Below are 27,256 nucleotides of genomic sequence, written 5' to 3'. Positions count from 1 at the left end.
GTGAGCAGTAAGGAAAGAAATAGTTAAGAGGCTCTCCAACAGTCTTGTTGCTTAATTATGGAGTAGGTTTTATATGCGTGTGCTTTATTGTGATCTGCTTGTAACTTTTCCCGCAGCTGGCCCTTCTGAGCATCTCTGCAGGTTGCGTGTCAGCATCATCACTGGGACTAGCCCCAAGCAAGGGCCTGTGGCTGCTTGCAGTGATACTACAGGCCAAAGCAATGTATGTCAAACCATGCCCTTCATGTTACAGTAGATGGTATGCCATCTGCAGGGCAGTACTCAGGAGCAGTAAGCCAGAGAAGTCCTGCATTTTAGATTAAGTTGTGTCATGTCCGTCCCATCCATCGTTGTGTGTGTCCCCCCCCAAAAAAAACAAAAACAAAAAAACCCCACAACCAAACAAAAAGGAAAACCAACCAAAAAAAAACCCTCCAACAGAAAATTGAGGTCCAGACCACTTGTGAGCATCAAGAATTTATGATGTTGCCTGGGGTAAGGAGCGGGAGGGAGAGCAGGTGTTTGGGTTTTATTTGTGTTGTGTTTTTTTTTTTTTTTTTTTTTTTAAGATGATAAGCACTTCATTGTGGTTTTCTGGCCAAGTTCTGGCCGAGAGATTTAGACTCAGTGATCCTAAACCACTTTGTAATTTCAGATGCATGTGGTAATCATTTGCTGTCATAGACTGCTACTGCACACTGTCAAGCAGATGCTCCATTTCATCCCATAGGTGAATGCGCTTCAGTGATGCATAAATTGATTTTTAAAATATGGAAAGAAGGGGAGAAAAACAAAGCACACGCATGTTTAGCTCTGAAAGTCGCAAAGCTGTTGTTTACTGGATGGCAGAAAGAATGAGCTAAAAGAATCCCTTAGATATGGTCTGGGTCCCAGCTTGTGTACAATCCAGCGCTTTGTTGCGGTTTGTCGTTTCTGCAGTGCCCGAAGCCTCTTGGCAGTGAAAGCAAATCTGGGGGTGTGGGCTGCGAGTCTGCTGCTGAATCTGTGTTGCAGGACGAACTGAGATTTGTGGTGTTTGTTAAGGAAGGCCAAACTCATGGGAGAGGCAAGTTTTAAAGGAACAAAAGTGGAATCTAGTAGTTAGCTGCTAAAGAAGAAAGGTGAGGACGCAGCACATCCCAAGCTTAAGTGTGTTTTGGCTTAAGAAGGATAAATTGAAACATCTGTCAGTGCTAGTATGGGCTTACGCAGGGGAATTCTCTGAAGTAGTCTTCCTCAGCATTTGGTGGGAAAAAAATTAGTTAGGATAAAAAATTCTGATAATCCTGCTAGATTAATTGAAAACTTAACCAGATTTTAACTTCTGTTCACAAAGAATGGCATAATCATGTCCAAAAATGAAACACGGATACTTAAAAAACTTACACCACGCATGCCGGCACACACACACCTAAGACGGCATGTCACTCGAAGACTGTTTACAAATGATTAGCAGACCCATTCTTTTTATTCCTCAGTATCCACATGTATGAAAGAGATTGATAAAACTGGTCAGCCTGTTAGAGCATAGTTATTCATAAATATTGTCTTTCTAATTGTCTTTGACAGCAATTGCTGGAATAAAATACATAAAATGCCAAAATAATAATGGTAGTTAAATTGATGCCTCTTTATTTATATTTTCATTATTGTGTTGAAGGATACAAAGAGGAACATTCAGCAGATATTTAATTTCTTGTTTTATCTCATTAAACAGACAGTCTCCAAACAAACGAGTTTCAGATTAGTTTTACCAAAGCTATTTATCTAATTATGGCTTTTACTGCACTTGAATGAATGGCTGCAAATCAATAGGTCTCTTAGGTTGCCAGGACATGCATTAAAACTGGTGAGCCTCCAAGCTCACCATTTTTTTTCCATTGAGGTATCTGTCCTCAGTTTGTACAGTATATGCATAAACTGAGAATTTATCTGAAGTCCTGTTTAAAAAGTCCCATTTTTGAGTTGATAATTTGCAATTCATTGCGGCAATAAATATTTACATTATACTAGTAGAGGTTTTATTAAGAAAAAAACAAAAACATTTTTTCAGGGGAAGCTAATGTAGATACAAATCATGTTGTAGTGGGTCAAGATTATGGTTCATCTAGTCCTATATCTATAAGTTTTAAGCCTGATCTAACAGGTAACTGTTTTAGCCACAGATATAAAGTTTCTTGTGCTTTCAAGAGAGTGTGTGGGCAAATGTTGTATAGTCTGCCTTCCACTCTTTTTTTTTTTTTTCTGGTTTCAAATAGCCAGAGATACCTTATACTCTGATGCTTGGAGATTGTTACCATCAATCATTGCAGTTATAGCTTTTCATGTTGTTCATATACAAATACAGCCTTTTAATGATTCTGGCTAGTATTTTGGCTTCAGACTAATTTTGGAACTCACGTTTACAGAGCTTGTGTGTGGGGCTTGGTGATAATGACTTTACAAGAGAAGGAAAAATATGTTTTGGTTTATTCTGTTGTTAATGAAAGCATTCCTTTTTGATCAGTTTTGAATATCCCACCTTTAATTTCAGTGACCCTTCTGTTGTTCTTACGAGGCAGGGAACTTCCATCTTCTGTACAGTTAGTTTTTATGTATTCTTTTATACAGCTGTTTTTTAAAGCAAGCAATCCCAGTCTCTCTAGATGACTCTTTCCATGCTGTAATAATTTTTTTTACCTTGTTTTGAACTCTATCTGGTTTTGCAGTGTCCCTTTGAACTTGTGATGGCTTGTGCCGAATGTAATATTCTAGATGAGACTGCACTGCTGATTTATATAAATCATGCAATTTCCTCCCTCTCTCCATCATGTAGGCTTTTCATCCTAGCAATTTGCTATCTTTTTAGAGTTCCAGGTGGAACAGATTAGTTCTTCACTGAAATGTCTTCACAGCCATTCAGGTTGCTTTCTTTAAGTTGATGTAGTTAATTTAAAACCATGTTAAGTTGTCAGCATTTTTTCCTTCCAATGGGTGTTACTTTGCATTTGGCATGGATAAACATAGTTTAACATGGAGTTGTCCACACACCTACCTTGACTAGGTCCATCTGAAGTTGTTATAGATTTCTGATTATGACTAACCAAAATCGTATATGGAAAATTTGCTTGTCTTGATACTGACGTCACAAATATGTTTTATTAAACAGCAATCAGCCTAGGATATAACATTGGGACATCTTCGTATTTTCGTTGTCTTAATGGGAATAGCCTGTTTAACCCTCTTCTTGTCCTTCATCACTTTGCTATTGCTTGATCATTTACAGAGTTTTTCCTCTCCGAGAAAGACTGCGTTAGCTTCTTTAGAGGAGTTCTGTGTGTTAGGGTGAGTCTGTGCTATGTCTGTTGAAGTTGGAGGTACAACTGTAGAGTATTGCTGCGTAGATGGTCTCTGAAAATACAAGAAAACCAGCTAAAACCATGTCAGTCTTGACCTTGTTACAGCATACTGTGTCAAAGGCTTTCCTGTTCTTGTAAGAAATATAAGAATAATCCTGACTGGTGAAGCTCCTGTTCAGTAGGTGGGCATTGTTTGGAAAGCTCTACACAGACTAGTCACCAACAGCTTTGTCAAATAATCTCTGAGCAGGGCTCTGCAACAGTATCACTTGGCTCTGCCACTACCAGTTTTTTATTTAAAAACAGCAGTGATAGAGTATGTTTGTTAAGAAGTAGCTACCTGTCCAATACATCAAAGAAGAAAGAGCAGGGAGGGAAAGAGAGTCTTTTGTTCTTATTTATTTATTTATTTTAATTTAAAAAAAATATTTCTGCTTATGCAACTTTACAGCAGAACTGCTGCTAGGAACAAAACTTATCTACAGGCATATCACCAAAGATTTTTGAAGAATGTCACATTACAGACAACTGCTCTCTGATTTTGTAAAGCTCTTTATTAAAGACAGGGACAGAAAATGTCCCTGTAGTGGACTTCTGTGTTTAAACACCAAAGTGTAGCTAGCAGAGCAACACTACCGTTAAATCAAAGTTGTGGTCTTATTAAAAACCGTTAAAAAATTCAAACTTATGCTCTTTGAGAATCCATTTATTGTGACTGTAGAAAAGGACTATTTCAGTTGCTTATTAATAGCAAAGCATGTTACAGGAAATTTATGGCAGGTTGGTGGGAGTGGGTAAGGCAACATTACATTCTTCCATTCTGTAAATAAAAATAATTCCAAAGAAGCTATCCAGGGACAATAATATTTTTTTTTTTAATAAACCTGAGTTGAAAACTGTCCCCTCCCACTGAAGACCTAATGGTAAATTTTGTGAGACCTCCCAAACTAGAAACCTGATTTTTGATTTTTTAATTTGAGTTGGGTAAGAAAACAGATTGAATCTTCATCCCTTGCTTTAGCATTTCTTGGTGTTATCTGACTTTTAGAAACAAAGCCAAATACTGAGGGTCTGTGAGTCATCTTCTTTTCAGACTGAGCCAACTCCAGTTTCAGTATGTGTATGCTTGTTTCCTTATACTGTGACTTTTTGCCTCCTAAGTTAGTCATTGTTATCTCTTGGCACAAGTGGAGAAGCTAAAAACATCAACAAGCATGAGGCACGCTAGAAACATGCAAACAAACCTCCAATGTAATCTTCCAAACCCCAGAGCATTCCCGTTGCCATTGCTTTGCTGTCCATGAACCCATCTGATCTTTTGATCATATCCTGGTGGAGGGAGCAGGGAGGTCAATTCCAAGGCAAGGGTTTACTGTCGAGGATGGGTGTCCTAGAGGCCCTGTCCAGCTAATCTCTGCTCGTGTGGCCAGTGCCCACAAGACATTATGTCATTGCATAGATAAAAGGCAGCATATATGTTAGAGGTGAAAAAACTTCTGTTAACCTTTTTGCAAGCTTTGCTTTTTGAAAGTCTCTGTGTATCTGTGTACCAAGAAGGTGGTGAAAGTCTGCTTAATTTTGCTACAGTTATTTTTGGCACTTGAGAGGTGACCAAATAGATATGTTACCCCATAGGCTTAGGCTGGCTTAGGTGAAATTGGTGAAGCCTATGTGGTTGGTTTGTGGTAGTGGTTCCACTGAGACAAGGGCTGTTTTGAAGTAATCTCTAAAAAGCTGGCATTGGAAAGGATGGAGCAGTAAGCAAGTTGATTGGGGTGAGAATCAGCTGGTTTTTGGAGACAGTGTATCTCAAAATGAAGGTCTCTTACTGTAAGTGGCAATTTGCCATCAATCTGCCCTAGTGCCAGAGTTCAACTGATGGTTCGGGTGTCCCTGCTGCAGAATGGGTTATCAAGCACAAGGGGCTTTTGAGATTGTCATGGCAAAGGGGTTGGAAGAGTCTGAACAGGTATTACCTACTTTGATAGGGCATCCAGGCTGGCCTAGGCTTCCTTGGTGAATTGATGAGGGCAGACTGAGCATCACAGCGGACTGCTAGGAGGTCACCGACATCTTGCTCTCCGTTAGTGTTTATAGAAACACAGGTGGAGTATCTCTGCTACTGTCTGACAGATCAGTCACTGCAGTGAGGAATACTGCAGTATATTAATCTTTTAGATAATTTTTCTTCCCTGATTTCAGCCTAAATTCTCTAATTACTTACCATCTTCCATGGGCATATTGCTTGAACCAACTTTTAAAGGCAGCAGTTCCCCATCTCTCCCCCGCTTTCCTTGCTCTCTCCTGCCTCCTGCTTTGTGTAGGTCAGAAAACATTTGCTGACTGAAAACTATATTTATTACTGACTTTTAAATCTGGGTGGGTTGGTAACCAGGATACAGTGGGCAAGTGGAAGGAGGATAACAGCATGTTGAAGTGATCAGTGTTGCAAGCATTGTCTATGATGCAGAATATTAAAGAGGAAGAAAGTTAATTCTCTTTGCCCCTCGACCTGAAAAAATGTGGTCAGTCTTCACCTCGGGTGCTTTTTTTCCCATGGGACAAAACAGCCCTTCAAGGATCTTGGGGTGAAGACTCAGTCTGGTGAAGCAGAAGAAGGTAGCTCAGTTCTACGTTGCTGCTTTATGTGGATATGTACTGGAGGATCTTGGAAGAGCACTGGACAGTGGTGTGTCTGGTAGGGCAAGGAGAATGCAGCTCTAAGCACAGGGAATGTGTGAGCTGCTGCTCAGTCTGATGGTCAGGTGTACCTCAAATGTACTTCTCTTAGCACCGGCTGCCAGGCCTGACAGTCCTCAGGTGGTGGAAATGTGACCCTGTAGAAAGTCAGTGGTGTGTGAGTCCTTTCCTCTGATTGTACTACGGCATCAGCAGACCATTCTGCTGGCTCTTGGAGGTTTGAGGATATGCTCAGCTGTACTTCGGCTGTGAGTAATGCAGAGGCTATTCTACTTTTCTTTTACACGCCCTGGTTCCCACAACTGATAAGCGTGCTTATGTTCACATTGTGTTTTTCTGCTTCTCTCTTATGTGTTCTAATGAGTATTTCCTTAAAAAGTTATAGTGCTACCACTGCTGTCTTCAGTGAGGGATAAAATACTCGTCTGAGTGCAGTCTATGGTTTTTGCCTCATGTACGTTTGAAACAGCCTTAGAAAGTTCATCCACCATTATGGCTGAACACTTAGCATGAGCTTCTGACATACATTTTCTGGACTATCTCCATACCCAGTGGATGTCTGGCCCATTACACAGTACGATAAGTAAGCCCTCAACAGTTCCTCTGGAGGAGTAATCTTCCTTACAGCACCTGATGTACACAGATCTTGTTGAAATCACGCAGAACTCAGTCTCTTTGTCAAGACGCATCTGACACAGGCATGTATGTTCAACTTCGTAACACACAATTCATCTCAGATCCCTGCAGTGCTGTAATACTACGGACTTCTTTTTTTCCACTGCACAAGTTTTTCATGCTAATTTAGACTCTAGTACTATTTTTTTTCTAATGTGCTTTGGAATACGGGAATGAGATTGACTAGGATATAGACATCATATGGTGGGACTTCTGTTGGGATGCAGAACTAGATAATAGTTGCAAATGCAATTAAAGGTTAATTAATTCAGATAATTTAATCAGATGTAAAAATAGAAAAATCTAATCCTTTGGCTCTCAAATTGTGGCTTTTTTTCCCTGTTTAAGGAATAGTACATTTCTTGTAAAGGGAAAAAAAAAATGTGTCTTTATATTGGTTTAAAAGACTTCTAATGCATATAAGGAATGAAGCAAAGGGATAAAAACTTTATGCTTTAAATACCAGGTCTAGTTTTGCTGGAGGGTCTTTTTTTGAGGGCTGGGAAGTGACAAGGATTAATGACCTCATGTGGGACAAGAGACTGATGTGGGACCAACTGAAGGAAGGTTGATTGGTTGGTTGGTTGGTTTGTTTATTTCGTTAGTTAGGCTGCCTAAAATAGTTTTTTCAACTATACTTTATCAATAGAAAGTTTAGTGCAACACAGTTTAATATTTCCCTTTTCTATGAATTTGAGTAGGGTATCATCACAGAGGGAGTTAATCTCACAAGAGTAGCTTGTCAAATTTTGTGGCTTTTTGCTTAAACTGACTTTGGTTGAACATCTGATTCTAAGCCTGAGGAGAGGTGCAGGGATCACCTGTGCAGGCCTTGTCTGATCTCAGCCATCCTGTCTTGAAAATAAATTATGAATGTGGAGAACCTTTATAAGGACCAGTACTATTCATGATGTTTTCAAATGTCTCTTGCTGGAGCAAGGTCCTACCCTTCAAAACTGTAGATCAAAATGAGAAAACTCCCTGGTACCAGCTGGAAAATACCAAGAGAGAAAGAAATCCTCAGCCCTCACACAGAGGAATCAAACTTCCACAGCAGTAGGAAAAAGGACTTGTAGACTTAACTGAGTTTAGATGGGGTAAATCTACAGCAGATAAATTCAGAATAATGCAGCATAGACATGATGTGACATATCCATCTGCTTTAATAGTAACTGTGTTCACACAATTGTTACGAATAAAGAATGGAAATAAAGATATATATCTGAAGAAAGGCAGGTAATTAAAATTAAAGGTGAAGAATTTCAGTAAAGAAATCTGCCTCTTTAGGGCAGAAGTCTTGCTTAACTTCAAAGGCTGTGGTGTTCTTTTCTTGAACCTATGTCCACAAGGGAGGTTCCCATCTAAAGATGCCTGAACTGTTTCTATGACATTATGGCAGTGCACATCTTTTACTTTCTTAATAGCTTGATCTGCATAAAGTATGTCATTTATATTATTTGGTTAGGATGTTATCTTACTAAGTAAGACTTCTATCTGTTAGATACTTGGCACTTGAGCTGTTTTCCCATGTCCAAAAATTTACAAGACTCATCTGTGTCTGGCATCTGTGATATTTTCTGATTCTGTAACTTCTCAGTCTAGTGAAAGCTAAATTTACCTAAGCTGTTTTAGTGGTTGTTTGTATATGTTAAACTCCTGTTTGTATTCTAATCCTATTCCATATCTAATGGTTATTGCTCACTACCTTGCATGTTACTCTGTGCTCAGTCATCAGGATTGAACGATAGACGTGCAGGGGTTTCTGGCACACCGGCAGAGACTTCTGAACTGCCTTGTTTTTCTAAGACCCTCCCTATCTCAGAGGTAACAAACCTCCCTTTGCAGATGGAGTGCACTTCAGTTTTCATTTGTTCCTGCTTCAACAGCCAGACCAAAGGTTTTCAAGCACAAAAAAGATGTTATCAGGGTTAGTGTGATCCCGTTCTGCAGGCTGTTTGAAGGTGTTGGTAGTGGAGCTCCAAGTAGTGCTGAGGCTCTGCTGAGAGCAGGTGAGGAGTTCTTGGATCTACTTTGCTGAGGAATTGCTTGTGTGATCAAGGGAACAATTTTTTTCTTTCCTTGAATATTGAGTGCCTTTTAAGCTCTCGGTACAGTGAGGCCTTGACTGCTTCATGAAACTAAAATAGTTAAACTTCAATTTTTTTTTTTTTCTATAAAAAAGTAAATTACAGCTCTTCTTCTGGAAGTGGTTAAGAACTCCCACTATTCAGTCCGTAGTAGGTTGGCACCGGCTTGTGCCAAGAGCTACTGTCAATGAACTTAATAGTGTTCCCAAGAGAGCACGTAACGGAGTGCTGCCAACACAAACAACGGTGCTGTGGATTCTCAAACTGTTAAGGCTGTAATGCAAGCTTCTTTAAACAGAGCTTGTTCACCTAGCTTGGAGGCTGCTCCTGCTGTCTGGAACCTCAGAAGCAAGAAAAGCACAAGTCAGCAGTTTATGATTTGCTTTGTTTTAAATGTGCTATAGGTATTTGAACTTAGAGTGGGGCTACCCTGGCTATATGGCTTGCATGCTTCTAGCCCTTAGCTGATATCTGGTCTTTTCCAGTAAGTCTCAAAGTGCTTTGCAGAGCAGAGTGGTCATCATTGTTCCTATTGTGCCAGAAGGGAAATGACTTGCTGAAGGTTGCGACCACACCAGGTTCAGGACTAAAACTAAGGTACAGTGAACAGACTGGTGTTTGTTCCGTGTGTCAGTTGGTCTCTGCAAAATCAGAAAATCAGTTTCTCAGAAAGAAAGTGTAAAGAATTTCAACATCTTGCACTTGAAAAGAGTAACTGTGCTCTAATTCTAGGAATAAGGTTTGAGAAATTACTGGATGACCTACCTTTTGTGCAGACAGTGGTAAAAGTGGAGCTCTCTGAGAGCAAGGACATTAAAGAAAAGGGGCATTAAAAACATACCTTTGCACACTTGTAAAGCAATTAATGGACTATTTGTGTGCAGCTCCTGCAAAAAAAAAAAAAGTTGCCAGAAATATAGGCATTTTTCAAACAGTAAACTAAACTGATGCAATTTACTGCAAGGTATTCTCATAAATCATAATCAAAGCATTGAATTTTAAGTTTGTCTTTTTGTACTTGAAACACTAAATATACTTTTGTTATTGAAATCTATAAAACTGGTTCTTTATTTGCAAATCGCTTCTGAATAGATTAAGATTTGAATGGATTTTCTTGTTCAATAATATATATACTTTGTATTGACATTTTTAGCTACTTATTGTCAGCATCATTCACAGGCTATTTGCTGAATATTTGCTAATATTTGAAATTTTGTTCCTGCCATCTGTGTTCACTGAAATAGTTGCAGCAATATTGGATATTTTTTCCCTTCTGCTGCTTGTTACAATTCTTGTGGCAGAGGTGAGCATCCTTTCAGGAGGGTCATGGGGACAGCTCACAAGAAGGCTTCTGAGCCTGTACTGGCTGTACCAGTATTATCTGCAGTAATGTTGACAGCAGAGGTACCTCAGCTCCTCAGCAGTTGAGACCTGGCACGTTGGGTAATATGATGGGGAGAAGTTTTGGTGAAAGGCTAACATGAAAATGTGGGGTTTTAAGAGCTTTAAGAGCCTTCTTTAAACACAGGATACATCTATGCTCTGCAGCTTCGCAGACTTTTTTTCCCATGCCTGATGCAGCTGGTTGGAGGAGCCGGATTGTGTCTGGGAATGATGGAGCAGGAGAGAATTACGGAATAATTTGGGTTTGAAGGGACCTCCTGGAGGTTGTCTGATCCAGCTCCTGGTCTGAGCAGGGCTAACTTCAAAGCCAGAGCAGTTGTGCAGGGTCTTGTCTGGTCAAGTTCTGAAAACTCTGGGAAGGAGACTGCACAGCCTGGGCATTAGTTCTTGTGCTTGACACACAATTTCCCTGTGAAATTCAGTTTTACTAATGCATGCTCGTGCATCAAGCTACTTGGCTTGCAGAATGTCTTTGCCAAGTTGATGTGCCATCCTGCTTGCTTTTTTTTTTTATTTGGAAATGTGTTGTGAGAAGGTATTTTGCTGGCAACACAAGAAATGTGCCAACAGGGGTGCTTTGAAAAGCTTTTAATGAAGCAGACACTCCGCATTTTCCTACTCCTGATCTCTCTTTTCACTGTTTTGTTGATGTCTTCATTTAGATCTATCAGAAGAGAAATGGCAACCTGTCACTGGGAACATCTTTTTAATTATAGTGTGAAATATCCAGTGCGCATTCTTTTGAAAGCTCCAAATAATATATTATTAAATTAAGACTTGCATCATTAGAAATATTAATTGTTGCATAAAATTTTAATAATCACTAAAAAAACCCACCCACCTGCTCTTGTGTGCTACCCTCCAGATCAAAACCAAACCAGATGCTGATGGCCAGGAACACAATGGTATATCACAAAGACCATCTACTGTATTTATTAGGTGCTGAGTTTTAAAGATAAATAAATGCAGAGGTATTGTTACATTTTTACTGTGACAGTCTGTACAGTGCCTATGTTGTACTGAAAAAAAAAAGGAGGATTCTGCTTTCCTGTGAAATGTTGCTGACAGCCAGGAAGCTTTTAAGGTAGCATTAGGAAAGGTACGGCTGAAATGGCAAACTAGAGCACAAATGTTGCAGTAAAGTTAGGTTAATGACGGAACACGAATAGTCAATTAAGTGTATGCTGCATGTTTTTGTTACATAAAGCGTGATAAAAAGCAGTAAAATTCTGTTTCTTTCCTCTTCATATTTAATGACCTCTCATAGCAAACATTATATTAGCATGAGTTTAAAATGTCCATAACGTTTTTGTAAAAAAGAGAATACTTGTTTAAGCTCTGTTTCTATATTGTAAACTATGGCTGTAGCCCATGCAGTCTACAATTGATCTATGGATTTAAATGAGATGGGATTTCTGGTTCACTTAAACTGATGCACTTATGTGGAGGTGGGAGGTGAAGTTCCTCATTACTGACACCTTTGAATTTTGTCTGGTCACTTTTTTGTGGGCCTTGTTAACTTCATTTTTATGTTGACAGAGCAGAGACACTGAGGATTTATGCCATCATTCCTTGGATAGTTTTAATTCAGCATAAATAAGTGCTTCCTCTGAGCACAGCTGTCCCTTCCTGCCTCCCTCCACATTCCACTGTTTTTGCCTGTGCCCCTGCTGCCCGCTTTGCTAGCGATCATGTTTGTATGGCTCCCCAGGGACCTGGTGGAGGGAAATAATCTGGGTTAAAATGAATTGGTGTTTAATGAGACAGTTTGATGCTATCAGTCCTTCAGCTTGGTTCAGGACGTGGCTTCACAGACACGTGTGGAAGCACAAAGCAGAAGGGTGGTGCGGCTGGGAAGGCGAAGCAGGAGGTGTAGGGAGGACACCACCTGCTTGTCAGCAGCCTCCTTTTACAGTACTTTATTCTAGTTGTGGAAATGCATCATCAGCAGGAAAGTGGCTGTCTCCTTTTTTCCTAAGAAAGATAAAGTTTCTCTAACCCAGGCATCCCTGTCTGCCAATTCACCACTCCTCCCTTTCTCCCGAACTGAGTTGGCTTCTTCCATGTCAGGGTACTGCAGCTTTATTTGAGGCACAGGATACAGACAGAGGAGGTTCAGGCCTGAGTTGGTGCCTTCCTGAAGCTGGATTTATCCAGGGCTTTTCTGCCATGGTAGGACTGGGAAGAGGGAGGAGAGCAACCACCCAGTCCTGCCATGTTGCTTTCTGTGATACTCTTTTCTACTCTTAACTTCTTTTGGATAAAGAAAAGGCCATTGCAAACAAAATCCACTTTTGCACACTAAATAATGCTCCTTGTTAAGCTATGGAGACTTCCAAAATGGCTGGCTTATGCCAGATTAACTAAAAAAGAATTTTGTTTGAAGCATAACCCCATTCAGCCATATTTAGTTTGGTAAGGTACTGGAAGATACAGAAGTATTTCTAAACATATTGCTTTCCTGACTGTTGTAATCTCAGAAATAAGTCTTTAAACATAAAGAGCGCTGCTTTTCTTTATAAAAAGCAACCCTTTTCTTCACAGATCCCTTTTTCTTTTTTTGGGGGTGGTGAGAATGAACCACGAGTTGTTATTTCACAAAAGGGAAGCCCACTTGTTCAGATTCATTGCATGTTCTTTTTATACAGACAACAGGTGAGAATACACTTTTCCGTTTCCTTTCACTAATGACCCATCTGGGTTTCACCAGAAAGAGACCAGGCTCACCTGGGAACCCTGCATTGCAAGCTCTGCTGAATCCAGATTTATCTTTTTACAGCTTTTGACCTTTTTATGCTACACCTAAGTATATGAGGTTTAAGATGATCAGGGGAAGATCTTTCCCTTATAAAGAAGATCCTTTATAAGGACTTTTATATTTAATCTTAAATGAATATTAATGGAGAGAACTGTTCCATTGGTTGTTCTTTGTTACCCATGAATTCTGACAGCAGGTTTCAAGAGGAGCAGTGGGGGGAGGTAGTTTGTTATGAATATTATTTGGCAAAAAGTCAGGCCTATTCTATGGTTTCATATGAATGATATCTGCTGAAAGTCAGCTAGCTTCCCAACCAACTCTGCTTGCTGTGCCTTAGCAACCACAAGGGAAAATCTGCTGCCACATGGAAACGGATTGGGATTCATGACAACACTCCCTATATCCAGCCACCCTCAAACAGCGGTAGCATTTCAGCTAGTAAGCACAGCACCCATGTCTTATTTCTGCTTAAAACTCCTGTAATTTAGACAGCAGCAAGCGATGACAAATACAAAAAATTCAAAGGCAGCAAGGTGATAAGCTAAATTGTTCAGTAATTTTCTCTCCCTTCCCCCATGCCTTGCCTGGCATGAGCAAGGTCTGGGAATAAATGAGTATTTACTCCTGCAGAAATTGCTGCCTTCTTGTGTTGCAGGTTGAGGAGGGTGTGTCGGGCAGGTACAGCCCAGCTTTGTTCCAGGATTCATGTTCAGATCAGTGCTGGAGTGGAAACTCTCTAATTACTATAGCTGCTGGCTTTTACCAACTCTGGCAAATCTTTTTGAAGGAAAAACGCACAGGGTTCCATCAGTTGTAACAGTTGCAGTAGTTTCTATTGCTGTTACGGCATTATCATTGTCATGGTTCCTAATGAGAGAAAGAAATCTGTCTAGGAAAAAAAATAATTACTTTTTGATTTGTGCATGGAGTGGGAGAGAAGCTGGAGGGAAATTAAGTAAATACCCCTGGTGGATTTTTTTTTTTTTAATTTTTCCTGAGCCGCAGTGTGGTTGGAGTTGAATGATTAGTAAAGAGAGAAAAGCACAAACAGGTGATTGTTTTTGAGAGTGAATTTCGATTCAGCTTTATCTGTGATCGTTTTCCATACGCTGCCTCTCATGGTTGGAACGTGAGAAGTTTCCAGCACAAATACTTGTGAAAGTGTATTTTAGGCTTGGATGCTTAAATGCTTGTTGGAAATCTGTCTGAATATATAATTTCCTTTGTGGTCACATTAGCCAATTTAGGATTCAGGTGTTGAGTAGTTGCAGAAATCCCCCTGTCGGTGAATAGAAACAATCTCATTACCAGGTATCTGTGCTACACCATGTGCATTTCAAAATGAGATTTTTTTTTTCCAGGCTATTTATATTTAGGGAATAAGCCCTGATAGAGTGCAACACTGAAGCGTTTGCTTAATTTTAAATATACTGAGTAATCCAATTAGGAATGCACAAGCGCTATACTGAATTCATTAGGGACATAGCGTTAGTGCCCTGCAACTATGAACAATTGTTTTCTTATTTTGAACACAAAATAGTTCCTAGAACTGCTCAGCAGTGTGGAGTTGATCATGGGCATGTTTGCAAATTAAGCCCTGATCAAACAGACAAATATTGATTAGTGTGTTGTAAACTGAAAACAGATAAAGTTTGATTGTGCATTGCAAACTCTTATTGTGGCATTATGCTTAGTTTTTGGTAATGCAACTAGTTAAAAACCTAGTTATTTGAAAAACCTGAAGTGGGAGCTTAAAGAATTTGCTGGGGGGGAAGAGCCCGAATTCTGTCTTTTTTCTTTTAGTTTTAATAGAAATCCCGCTGTAAACGATTTAGAAAAAGAAATAATCTTGATTAACAAAAAAAAATTCTTCCCTATTTTTGCCAAAGATTATTTTTTTCTTTCTAACTGCACAGCAATATCAGAAGCCCTTAGAAGAAAGGCAAAACACTTGTGTCCCCTATTTGAAATGATTATTTTCCTACAATTTCTATGGCCTCTTCTGTAGCGTTACAGCGTGACTTCTAGTGCAGACAGGTTGCTGGCTGCTACCACTGTACTAAATCCCAGCTGAGGAAAGCACTTGAACTGGAACTCCAAGCACTCTTGCTTTGTTTCTTTCTGAGCATGATGGTGATTAAATTGCTAGCAGATGTATGGAGCATTGCTGATGCTACCGCAACTGCAGTGCTGGCAATGGCAGAAATATCAGCAGTTGTTGGAACAGCTTGGGCAGGAGGCAAAGCACAAGCAACTTGTAGGCAAGTCATCCTCTGAAGTTGAGATGAGGCCAAAGCAAAATCCTAGATCTAAAAATGAGGAGAAAATTCAAATGTCTCTCTAAAAGGTGTGACTGAAAGCATGCTCTACAGTACCTTTAGCCCTTGGTTAGAACATAAACCAGGTTGTAGTAAATGTATAGGGACTTGCTATATTGGAACTGAGTAAGAACTAAGCATCTTACAGTAAGATACAGCTTGATTTTTCCAATGAAGACCAAAATGTGCCTTCATTAGACATTTTACTTGTGTAGTATGTCATGGGGGAGTTCCATTCCAAACTTCTCAAAAATCAGTTTGTGCTCATATTTTAATATATTATCATCAATATCTTTGCCTGCTTAGCTTTAAATAATGACAGATTCTCAACTTGTTAAAAATAATTGTCCAGTTGAAGCAATACTAATTTAAACCCAGATATAGACCTTGCATAGTAGTATCAGTCGTTGAATTAGCTACTGCTTTTAGAAATCTAGCTGGAATATTTGATTCTTTGGCTAATAATTCCATGAGCTGGTCATATGGATTGTAAAGAAGTTTTTTTTGTTGTGGTTGTTTTAAATGACTTGCTGGTCACTTTATTCTAATTCTTCTGTTCTTTTAACACAATTGCTCTACTCCCTGCATTTCTATTGGTTTAAATACATACCACAGCAAACTCCTTTATGATTTTTCCCAATTGCAGACTAAATTATTGGTGGTTTATTCAGATTTGGATCCTACCAGTCCTATTCCAGAACCTTCTGGGCCACCTGTCCCAACTGTCCTCTCCTGTCACATGCAAGTTGTGTCCCCAAGCTAGGATGCCATCCCTGTGCCACGTTGCTGATCGCAGAGCCCAAGGCACCAGCTCCCTGGCTGTTTTTTTTTTCCTGCATCCCCAGCAGGGAAGCTGAAGCCAGCTATGCGCACCTACTCATGTACAATGGGAGAGCCCTCCTGGAGGACACCCAGTGCTCTGGATCTGTTCCACGTGTGGTCTTCTGTCCTGGGATCATATGTGCTGCCACATCCTCATCTCTTCCCTAACACGTGGTTTGGCAAAGCTTCTCTTCCAGCTGGTGAAGGGGGACGCTGGGGTGGTGGTGCCTGGAAAGCGGTACTTGGCATGGGCAGCAATAGCTGTTCCAAGATAGTTTTCATGAGAAATGAGTTGTTTGCCTGATGGCTAATGAATTTACTTTAAAAGAACATTTTGGCTCATTCTAAGAGTTATTTGCAAATGTATTTTGAATTGGGGGTGTGTGTGTCAAAATAATTTTGGAGGAGCAGCCCATATTTACCAAATACCTTCAGCGAGGAGTGGTGCTTTTCCCCACACAGCAGCCCGAATGCTGGGGTTGTCAAAGCCTGGACGCCCGACCCACTCCCTCTTCTTCCTCTCTCTGGAAGAGGGCTGCCCAGTTTGTCCCCAACAGCCAGAGTCGAGTCTGCTGAACAGAGGTGTGCTCAGTAGCACAAGACTAAGGGATTTTGTGCTATTTATTGAGACAAGTTTTTAAAAAAAAAAAAAAAAAAAGGAAGGAAAAGAAAAGAGAATCTAGCTTGGTAGCTAGGACATAGACTCCTAAAATTTGATATGAATCTCAGCCTAACTGCAGTGAGTGTTTCAACATTACACAGGCTGCACTAGCATCAACAGGAAAGATAATTTTTTTTTCTATTCTAGAATGCCACTTCCACTTTTTTTTATTTTCTCCTATGCAATTGCCATTTTCTTATATTTGTAGAAGTTTCCTTTGTGTAGGTTCCTGCATAGCAGGCTAAATGTACTCTCCTGGGCTCTCCATTGTCTTATGCTATCCAAGCTGATATGGTTTCAGGCTGCCACCAACAGAAGCTGTTGTCCTGTCTTCCCTTCTCTCATTTCAGGGCTGTGAATTGCTTCTTTCTCCCCTGCACCAGAGCTAGCACTGTGTGGTTTGAAGATAAACCAGAAGATCCTTTTTTTTTTCTTCCACTAGTTTTCAGCCTCAGTCACCTTTTGCAGACTTCTTGGAATTCCTTCCTAATATCGAATCTAAATCTACCCTCTTTCAGTTTAAAACCATTACTCCTCATCCTATCACTACATTCCCTGATAAAGAGTTCCTCCCCATCTTTCCTGTAGGCCCTCTTTAAGTACTGGAAGGCTGCTCTAAGGTCTCCTCTGAGCCTTCTCTTCTCCAGGCTGAATGACTCCAACTCTCACAGCCTGTTGTCATAGGGGAGGAACTCCAGCCCTTGATCATCTTCGTGGCCCTCCTCTGGACCCACTTGAGCAGGTCTACATCTTTCTTATGCTGGAGGCCCCAGAGCTGGATTCAGTACCCCAGGTGGGGTCTCACCAGAGCTGAGCAGAGGGGGAGAATCGCCTCCGTCATCCTGCTGGCCACACTTGATTTGATGCAGCCCAGGGTGCAATTGGCTTTTTGCACTGTGCCAGCTCATATTCAGTTTTTCATCCACCAGTACCCCCAAGTCCTTCTATGCAGGGCTGCTGTCAGTCCACTCATCACCCAGCCTGTATCTATGTTTGGGATTGCCCTGACCCGGGTGCAGGACTTTACACTTGGCCTTGTTGAACTTCATGAGGTTTGCATGGGCCTACCTCTCAAGCCTGTCAAGATCCTTCTGAGTGGCATCCCGTTCTTCTAGAGTATCAGTTATACCACTCAGGTTGGTGTCGTCTGCAAACTTACTGAGGGTGCACTCAATCCCATTGTCCATGTCCCCGACAAAGATGTTAAATAATACTGGTCCCAGACCCCTGAGGAATGCCACTTGTCACTGATCTCCACCTGGACATCAAGCTGTTGACTGTAATTCTTTGACTGCGACCATCCAGCCAATTCCTTATCCACCGAGTGATCTATCTGTCAAATCTATGTGCTTCCATTTTAGACACAAGGACGTGTGTGGGACAGTATGAAATGCTTTGTACAAGTCCAGCTAAATGACATCAGTCACTCATCCCTTATCCACCAATGCTATAATCTCATTGTAGAAGGCCACCAAATTTGTCCTTTTTGTTGAGTTTGGTCTTATGCTGTCATGTAACTGTACCCTGCAGTAGCAGTATTTTCTCTGGCTGAGGCTTAGCCATCTTCTGAATGGTGGGGACTGGGCCAGTATAATGTCAGGGGCTGCAGTTCCCACCGGTATTGCTGGAATTAGCTCGCTGATGATAACGTTATTGCCAGCCTGGGAGTGGAGTGAGAAGGGGGAAAATCAATGTATGAGCTTTGACCATGCTGCTGCAGTGAGTGAGGCTTGCTGAATGAAAGACTTGGACAGAAACCAAGTGAAGTGGTGGTATGTAGGGCTGCTGCAGAATTGAGGTGTTAGTGGCATGCCAGCTAGGAGGAGTAAGTAGGATCTGAGGCAATGTTGCACTCTTATGGCATCTTTGTTGGGTATAGAAGAGGGGAATTAAGCTTTTATGTTACAGTATTTCCATATGGAGCTAGTGTTACCCATGAAACTACACTAACATTTGTGATGAGCATGGAAGGGTAAACAGCATTAGATGCTTCTGTGGTTCCTTGTCACTTCCGTTTCTAAAAATACAGTAACAAGAATATAAGGGGGGGAAAAAGCAGGTGGCATTACTGAAATATGGATTCTGTAATTCTTACAGGGTATGAAGGATGGTTTTTTTTTATGATTACAATATACCAACTGTGCACTGGATCCTTCTCAAAGTCAAGGAATTAATTATGCTGCCTACAAGTCGGAATATGTGAGGGAGCACCACACAGTCCTCCCATTGTGCTGCCAGTGCACCTGCACAACATCTTCTGTTCTGCTTCCAGACTTCTTTTAGGCAATGTTTATTTTTGTCTTGTGTGGCTTGTAGTAAGGCAGAAGTTGCTGGTAAGCATCGGAGTAGACAACGTCTTGTCTTTTAACACTGGCAAGATATGGAAGTATCATGGTGACTAAAGGTGGGGTAACCTGACTCTTGTAGAGGTGTTTATCCTGTCTCTGTTTGCTTTCCAGAGTTCTTGTTCATTATTTATTTTATAACTAGATCCCCAATCTTTATTTATCAGCGATAAGGTTTTGGCATTTGCATTTCTCTGCTGTGAAGAGTTATGTGTCATTTTCCTTTCTACCTCCTCAAATATGAATCCTCTCTAATTTCATGAGTGATTGGTTATTCTCATGTTACATAAAACAGAGCACAGAAAGTCTGTCTTTTCTCTGTGCCATTTCATTGTTTTGTGTAATTGCATTACGTCTCCTGTAATCTCTTCTTTGTAAGGTAAATAGTCACAGTCTTTTCTGTCTCTTCTCATATTAAAATTTATCCAAATCCTTTATTATTCCTGCTACTATTATTGTCTGATTGCCCTTTAACACTGGAGGATCCAATTTTTGAGATGCTGTCACCAGTGCAGCATGTGGCACAGCAGAGATAATGCTGATCTACATTAGAGCAATGTTACCTCCCTGCTAAACACCATTTTATTCCTCATTTATCCTAATATTTTTTTAACTATGGTTAAGAATTTAATTTAGAAGAGTGGTCTTCCTTGAGAAGTGTTCTGTGACCTTGAGGTGTCTTTATTGAATTGATAAAGTTTGCTTTAAGAGGTCTTAGAGCATGTGTAATTACATTTTCTCCCTCTAACACAAGCTGCTTTTAATGTTGAGCTCATCATGGTACTGTCTTTTCACGTAACTTTTTTTAGGTCTATCTTGAAATTCTTCACTGTCATATCTGGTCTCTCCTCACCCAAATAATTGTGTGTTTTCTACAGACTTTGCCACCTCATTGTTCATCTTCTTTTCCAGATCAAGAATAAATATAGTAAGCAGCACAGATGTGAAAAAAAAAATTGTTTGGAGACTTTAGTTAGACTACTCAGATGATTTGATAAATTCTTTTAGTTTTGTTCTGTTTTGTTTGGTTGTTTGTTTTTTTTTAAACAAAAGCTCTACCAAATTCTCTTACAGACCCTGTCCAGAAGAATTTCAAATCCATATTTGGAAGCTCCTTCGAACAAGGTACTTGTCAAGCTTCTTTTTTAATTCCATTTCATTAAACAACATATTAAGAATCTTTTTGCTTTTGTTCAACCTGTTAATCATTGCTCTGAAAATACTTGTGAATGTGGCCTGCAGTTAAATCCAGTTAACAAGTTATAATTTATGTGTGTTAGAAATTGTCTACTTCTGTTACTGAATTTGTAAGCTGAATTGTTGTGAATTCTGATGTGCACTTGCTTCCCAACCATTGAAATGATTGCTACTGTTCAGCTTGCTTTTGCAATATTTGAGAGCTGTTTTTGCATCTCACAAGACTTTCCTGTCTCAGGACTATTTTATGTTCCTTGACAGATTCCTAAACATAGGAAACAAGCAAACAAAAAAAGGTGAAACCACAGCATTGTTTTTCTTTCAAGTTAGTTATTCGTGTTACTGATGTGTTTTGTTGGGACAGTGAGGAAACATCACAACAGAAGCCTGAGTTAAATTCATCAGTAACAAGTGGTATACGGAGTCCAGGTGGAACATGGTTTTATGGAAAATGGAGTCGGGTCTTGTTTTGATAGACATATCTGCAGCCTTGAGGTGCAAAGTAGAAATCAGGTGTGGGGGAAGTCAGAGGGGTGTTCGTTCTGAGTGACCACATCCTTCTGGCAAGGTATGGATGAAACGACCTGTAGCTATCATAGGATTACCTCCAAAGTTTCTAAACAAAAAGAAAAAAAAAAAAGCCTATGAAATGGTGTTTCCATGTGTATGTTAGACTTGTATTAAATTATTAAACCCAAATACATATGGAATAATGCTTAATTTTAATGGTATTTGTGCAGTTTTGCAATGGTTAATATAGCCTTTTTGCTTTGCTAGGATAACACTTGTTTTCATTTGAACTTGTCTGTTGTTCAAAGGTAAAGCTGACAGATAGTAAAACCTCTGCTTTTCTATGGCAGCAAATGTAAAAGTAGTCCAGCTCATGGGGGCATCTGCAACCCAGGATACAACTGGGTATTGCAGAAGTTGGGGTGCATTTCCTATGAGGCTTTGACTGCTTGCTTGTCATTTAGCTGGGGGGAAGGCATTGCTCAGAGGGAGGGAGCGGACAGTGGCAAGGCAATTTACTACAGCAGGAGTAAATCCCTGTTTGTCACAGTTTTCAATTTCTCTTTTCATTCAGATTTATGGAGAAAGTTCTTCCTGTGCTGGGAGAGCTCTCAGGAATATTTTTACTCTACAAGCACCTGACCTGATTAAAGACAGGGTATACCTTACTGGCATTTGCAGGTAATCTGAGATCATTCATTTTAATCAACTGGACGGGCTTTATTTGCATTTGTCTCTGGCCTGATTTGACAAGAGAGTAAATCCTGAGAGTGAGATCTTGTGTGTTACTAAGAATAGAAAATATTAATTAAAAAAAAAATCTTTAAAATCTCATGTATTTTAATATCTTTCCTTATGTTACTTTGTCAGTTGTCAGAAAGCAGCGGTGGCCGGATTGTATGTCTGTTAATTTAATTGCTTATGATTTCATATACAATGTGATTGTCTGTTATTTTGTTGAAAAGAAAGAGTATTAAATTCAGCCCTGGTCTGGAGTTATAAAAGAGATTAATTGGATTCCTAAGATTTAGTTACACAGTGATTTTTGCATGTAATTTGTGGAATATTTTTGTAATGAAGCGATTTTCTATTTGTGTTGCATTACAGCATAAATACTTCCTCCTATCTTCAAATATGCCAAAATGTGCAGACCTCTATTATAGCACTATTCATTCGTATCTGTATTTAAGAAAAAGCCACAAGTTCTTTTTTTTTTAAGATTTAAAAAGATAAGAAGATAATGTGAAAGATGAAGTCCATCCTAGAGCAGCGCTTAAGATCTTACACATATATTGTGTAGCTGCATTGCTTATGCCTATGCTCAGAAAGGAAATAAAATCCTGAGGCTAAAAGCTGGATTTTATTTAGCTCTTGTACATCTTTGGATGACTGTCTGTGTGCAGCACAAGCTGATAAAAATATTATGTATTGTAAAATGTGCCACATGAGTTAGGTATGTAACGGAACTTATCTAACAGGAGTTCCCTTGTTGTAACTAGTGTCGTCCCTTGACACTTGCCAGAATAATTTCTTCCCTTGAAATGAATAAGATTACAAAAATTAGTGATTGAGACAAAGGGTTTGCCCTGCTGAACAAAAGGATTAACTTTTAATAGCTTAAGAAATAGCTCTGTATTATAAAAGAGCATTTTTAACATTCCTGTAGTGCAAGAAATGATGTTTTGCTTATTTTCAGGAGGAGCTGTGTTGGATCGGAACTGGTAGACTGGCTTTTGGAGCAGTGCCCTTTTGTTAAGTGCAGATCTACAGCAGTTGGAGTGTGGCAGCTCCTCCTGGATATGGGCATTATATTATCAGGTCAGTTGTGATAGTACTACTAGTGTGAGGAAGGCTATCGGTTTCTTCTTCATAGCATAAGATGCATGTTTTTGATGGGAGGGGAAGGAGGGAAAGGAAAAAAATGCAGACTGGTGCATTTTTCTTGACAGATGTTTATTTTACTATCTCTTTGGTAGGGTCACCTCCGTGACCTTTCATTTCATAAATACCAAAGATGAATCTCTCTTTTTTAGGCAATTCCTTCCTTTTGCTTTTGCAAATGTAATTGCCTGTTGCCAAGTTGCAGACAGCGTGCGTGTCTTTTCCAGCCTATTTTTTTTCTTCTGAAGCTCTTTTAGGTTTTTCACAAGACAGCAGCTGCTTAGTCAGTGCAGATCATGGCTTTGCCAGATGTCTTCTCTAGCTGTTAGTGATTTTTCCCTTCCTCTCTCTGTTTTTCATAGTTTTAGATTACAACAGACAGAGAGGATTCAGATCCTTGAGACGGTGGTGATGCCAGGTTCTATCTGGCTGTCCTCACCTTCCCCACCAAATTCAGGGGTTTGGTCCAGCTAATGTGGTTGGCAATAATAACACTGGTAACCAACCTCTGGAAATCTGATGGACTTTACTTTGTAGCTCAGACTACTACTTGGTAGCTCAACTCGGAGCGTACCCCGCCCTGGGGTTTGTGCTAGACACTTAACTTTCCCCCTTGTGAAAAGGTGAGGCATTATGGAAGGCTTCTGCTTATGTACACTGACAGTATACCTAAAGGTTTTTTTCTGCTTCAGTTGCACTGACAGTATGTCTGATCATGCAGCCTCAACAAGGGCTGAATGACTCTTTTGGCTTTGGACCTCATCCTTGGATGCCAGTTCAATCCTGGTTATGCCAGGGAAGATGACAGCTGTTGTACTGGCACATCATCTTACCCAGGTCTAGACTACAAATCCAGTAGCTCTGAACTTGAGGAGAAGCTGGGATTAGAATGGGATGCATCTCCATTATTGAAATTTGCTTACTAGTGCCTGGCCATTAGTGAGAACAGATTAGAAGTTAATAGAAGTCAAGGCTCAGAAATCTGATAAGTGGAAGGTTTTTATCCCCTAATTCTGAACAGATTCCAAAATTGATTAAATACTCAGCAGTCTTAATGCTTGAATTTCAGGAGCCTGGAGATCTTAAAATTGAGGGTTTGGGGTTGTCCTGTTTAGGTGCACTGAGTTAATATGAGAGGGCAGGATTGCTTCTATGCTGAGTTTGTGAGCCTTTTGCCCTGTGTGGTGGTGCAACTCAGCATTAGTCAGGTGCAATACAGAATGTGGTGGGGAGACAGAACCTTTACATGGTGAAGGTTTAAAGTCTATCTAATGTTGTTTTTTTCTAACAGTGGACAGACAACTCTATTTTCGAGACACTTATGCTTTCTACCAGTTCTCAGCGGATGAATGTACCTACCTTTTCTGTGAATTTGAGAAAGAAGAAGGATGGAAGAATGGAGTAAAGCTTCTGCTTCAACTACTGCCATTGTCTCCTCCCAGGATTGACATGTGTAATCTGTAAGTGTGCGTATACAGCTGTTTGAAACTTCTGCTCACTCCTTTGTAAGTGGGTGGCTTATAATGACACTGTTTCCACCCAAATCACTGTGCAAATGAACCAGCTTTCTTTTCAGGGTTGACAAGCTTTGTAGAGGTGGGCTTTTCATCTGACAAAGTCAGCGTGGGTAGATAATGGAAGGCACTCGACTTGGGGTTTTTGTTGTATTGTAGTTCTTATGCACTAGCTTGCTGACTCTGGTGACTCTGGCTTGCTATGCTACCTGAGCAAATGGCTTTATTATTTTTTTGGTCTCCTCTTACATTTGGAGGTTTGGAATGAATTTGGCAGCAGGCGCGGTGTCGCGGTGTGGAGCTAATTGACTAGCAGATCAGATGCCCTTGTGCTGTGTCAGGATCAGCTATCAGATGGATAGAGAGGATGGGTAGAAATGTCGTGGCTTCAGTCTTCAGATTTTAGTTTGCTACTTACTGCATGTTTGCCAGAGCTCTGTAGTCTCATGTTATTATTCCTTTTTCAGAATATGCCTTTTAAGAGTTTTGCTTCCTATATGTGTCCTCTTTCACCTGACTATTGGATGTTATCATACCCTCTGCACTGATACAGCTGTGCTCTAAACGTTGCCTATTGAGAGCAGCTAGAAGAAAACCATAGTTATTTGTGGCACAGTGAGAAGCTAAAATATAGGAAAAAGGTGTCAGTGAGAGGTCTGGAGGCTCGTGACCCCTCATGCCTTAGCAAATCTGCAGGAGCTGGCCTGGACAGACAAGTTGGGTTAAATCCTTTCATTGTCCTTAGCATGATGAGTCCTCAAACCTGATACTTACATTGTGGAGAACTATTACTCTGCAGTACTAGGATTTATTCTCTTTGGTGTCAAAGACAAAACTTTCTTCTATAATTACTTTCCTTCTCTACATATTAGATTTCAAAAACACTTTCTCTCAAATAAATGACCAACGGAAGTATTTTAAAGGAGCACAAAGCAAAAAGTCCCTGTAAGCTGTCTCAAGCCCAGCTTCTTAAATTCAGACACGTTGAGCTGGTAGACAAAGATCTCAGTAATTTCTCTACATGGCTCAGGGCAGAAACTTGATTCCTTCCCCTGTTGCTGACTGCCCTCACCAACTAGAAATTGGGAGTTCTGAAGTGGGGATTCCCTTGAAAATGCATTTATTTGGTCAGCCTGAGTGAGTGTAGCCAGGTGACAAGGACCCCAAACTAGCTAGAGCAGGGGACTGAATGTGATCATCTAAGCAGATTACTTATGTGAGAGAACACCTTTGGATATTTTTGCAAATAAGAAATACTTGTCTTCTAGCCTACTCTGGTGCTAAGCAGTTTGGCTATCCCTTAGTATCAGGGTGGTTTCATCTTGATTTCAGTGGGAATTGGGCTTTTCCTCATTATCTCTGCAAATCAGGCCACTTTTCATGGTTCATGACTACTTGAACGAAGGCTTTGAATCAAAAGCAGATAGGTCATATTGATGTGTTACGTGAAGGAGGCTGGGTAGGAAAATGGATTGAAGACTTCTTAGGTTCAAGTTAAAAATGCATCCTGCATGCTAACCTTGGCCGGAGAGTGCCACTATTTTACAGTCTGCTTTGCAGTTTTATCATTCCAGTGCAACTGTCACTTCTAGCGGAGGATGATCCCTGTCATATGAATGGAACGATTATTCATTAATGTACATTTCCAGCTCCTTCCTGCTCACATTATTCAAATTTTAGTTGAAGCTGGATTCCTTTTGGGAATATTGTCACTGAAGAATTATTTTCTGGAGGTTTTACCTGTCAGATTGTGAGGGTGCTTTTTGAAAAAAAATATATATTGAAGGAATCAAATTTTAAATAATGGTATATGCTCGAGGGATTGTGATATTAAAGGGAAAGGAGGCTTTTCGAGGTTCAAAATTCTCCATGCTTGATGCAAATAATACACTGCTAAAACACAATCTGAAAGGGAACAGATGTGATGAGGTGTTTGTTAAAGTTATCTGACCAGGTTAATTAAACCCATATATTCTTTTTCATGAAGAAAGGGGGCAATTCTAAAAAGTCTTCCCTGCAGTGAGTGTTTCTTTTCTTAAATATATAAGCTCTTTTGTATACCATTAGAATCATAGTCTTTCTTGTAATTTAATATTTTTATGTTTATTTTTCTTAGTTTTTCTCATAGTCTGCATTAATTCTGTATGTACACCAGGTTAGAGAAAGTCTTACCTTATTAATTAGATTCCTTGCTTTTGATGAAATCAGAAGCAACTGCCTACTTGTCCGATGTTGCCTTCTGCTGCATGTCTCCTGGTGGTCCCAGGAGCCAGAGGGGCTCTGTCTCCTCCGCAGATGGTGGGCAGCAGCCTTGCACTTGCCTGGACTTCTGGGTCCATCAGTGGGTCTCTATGGAGCACCATGGATCTGCTCTCCCAGGAGAAGTCAGTAGACCTGAGCAGACAGTAGCAGCTCTGGGGACCTTCTTCTGCAGTTCTTGGGGAAAACCCTATTAAATAAACGTGGCCCAGTCTCGACTTGCTGTACAGATTTTTTGATGGATTGTATTTGTTTCTGGTCAGTATTAGCAGTGTTTCCAAATAACACCATAGTAAGTTCTACACAGAACGCTATCTTCAGAAGCCTGAGATGTGCTTACGGTTCCTGAATAAATGCTTCCTGCTGCATTTTGACCGTGGCAAATTCCCTACATTAAACATAACATTGGTGGGAGTCTATCGTGGAAAACAAGATGGGACATGGCAGATTTTTAGCAGCTCACACTAAATTGAAGGTGTATGTTATGTGTATTCCACAGGACCGAGCCCCTGTAAATGTTGTCCAATGGGATGGGACTGATGCAGAGGCCTCTTGGGGTCATTAAACACACTATGTTAATCACAGCCAATTCTACCTGAATAGAAAAGAAGTGAATATTGCAATAGCCTGGGAACAAAAGATCTGTATTGAAAGCTGTGCCGTGGACTTCCTTACAGCCTTGAGCAATCATTTAGGCTCTCATCCAATGCCTCCTGAATTGTTTTCCAGTGACTGCAATGGCTTTGTATCAGGTGTTTAATCTTTGTGTGATTCTATTTCCTTCTTT

The 27,256-nt window shown here is 40.2% G+C and overlaps 1 protein-coding gene across 2 annotated transcripts in view; it reads left to right on the top strand.

The window, feature by feature from the left end:
- Positions 1–27,256, top strand: part of RAPGEF5 (Rap guanine nucleotide exchange factor 5) — a 161,068-nt gene that overhangs the window by 8,740 nt on the left and 125,072 nt on the right. For both annotated transcript variants that reach the window (XM_075083017.1, XM_075083016.1), the window contains exons 2-5: positions 20,183–20,233; positions 21,390–21,496; positions 22,512–22,633; positions 23,988–24,156. In XM_075083017.1, the coding sequence (XP_074939118.1) occupies positions 20,183–20,233; positions 21,390–21,496; positions 22,512–22,633; positions 23,988–24,156 (449 nt within the window). The remainder of the gene's footprint in view (positions 1–20,182; positions 20,234–21,389; positions 21,497–22,511; positions 22,634–23,987; positions 24,157–27,256) is intronic.

Source organism: Phalacrocorax aristotelis, chromosome 2 (genome assembly GCF_949628215.1).
Source record: "Phalacrocorax aristotelis chromosome 2, bGulAri2.1, whole genome shotgun sequence".
In the NCBI taxonomy this organism is placed as follows: domain Eukaryota; kingdom Metazoa; phylum Chordata; class Aves; order Suliformes; family Phalacrocoracidae; genus Phalacrocorax; species Phalacrocorax aristotelis.
The sequence above is the reverse complement of the archived record's forward strand: the minus strand, read 5'-3'. Positions and strand labels throughout refer to the sequence as shown.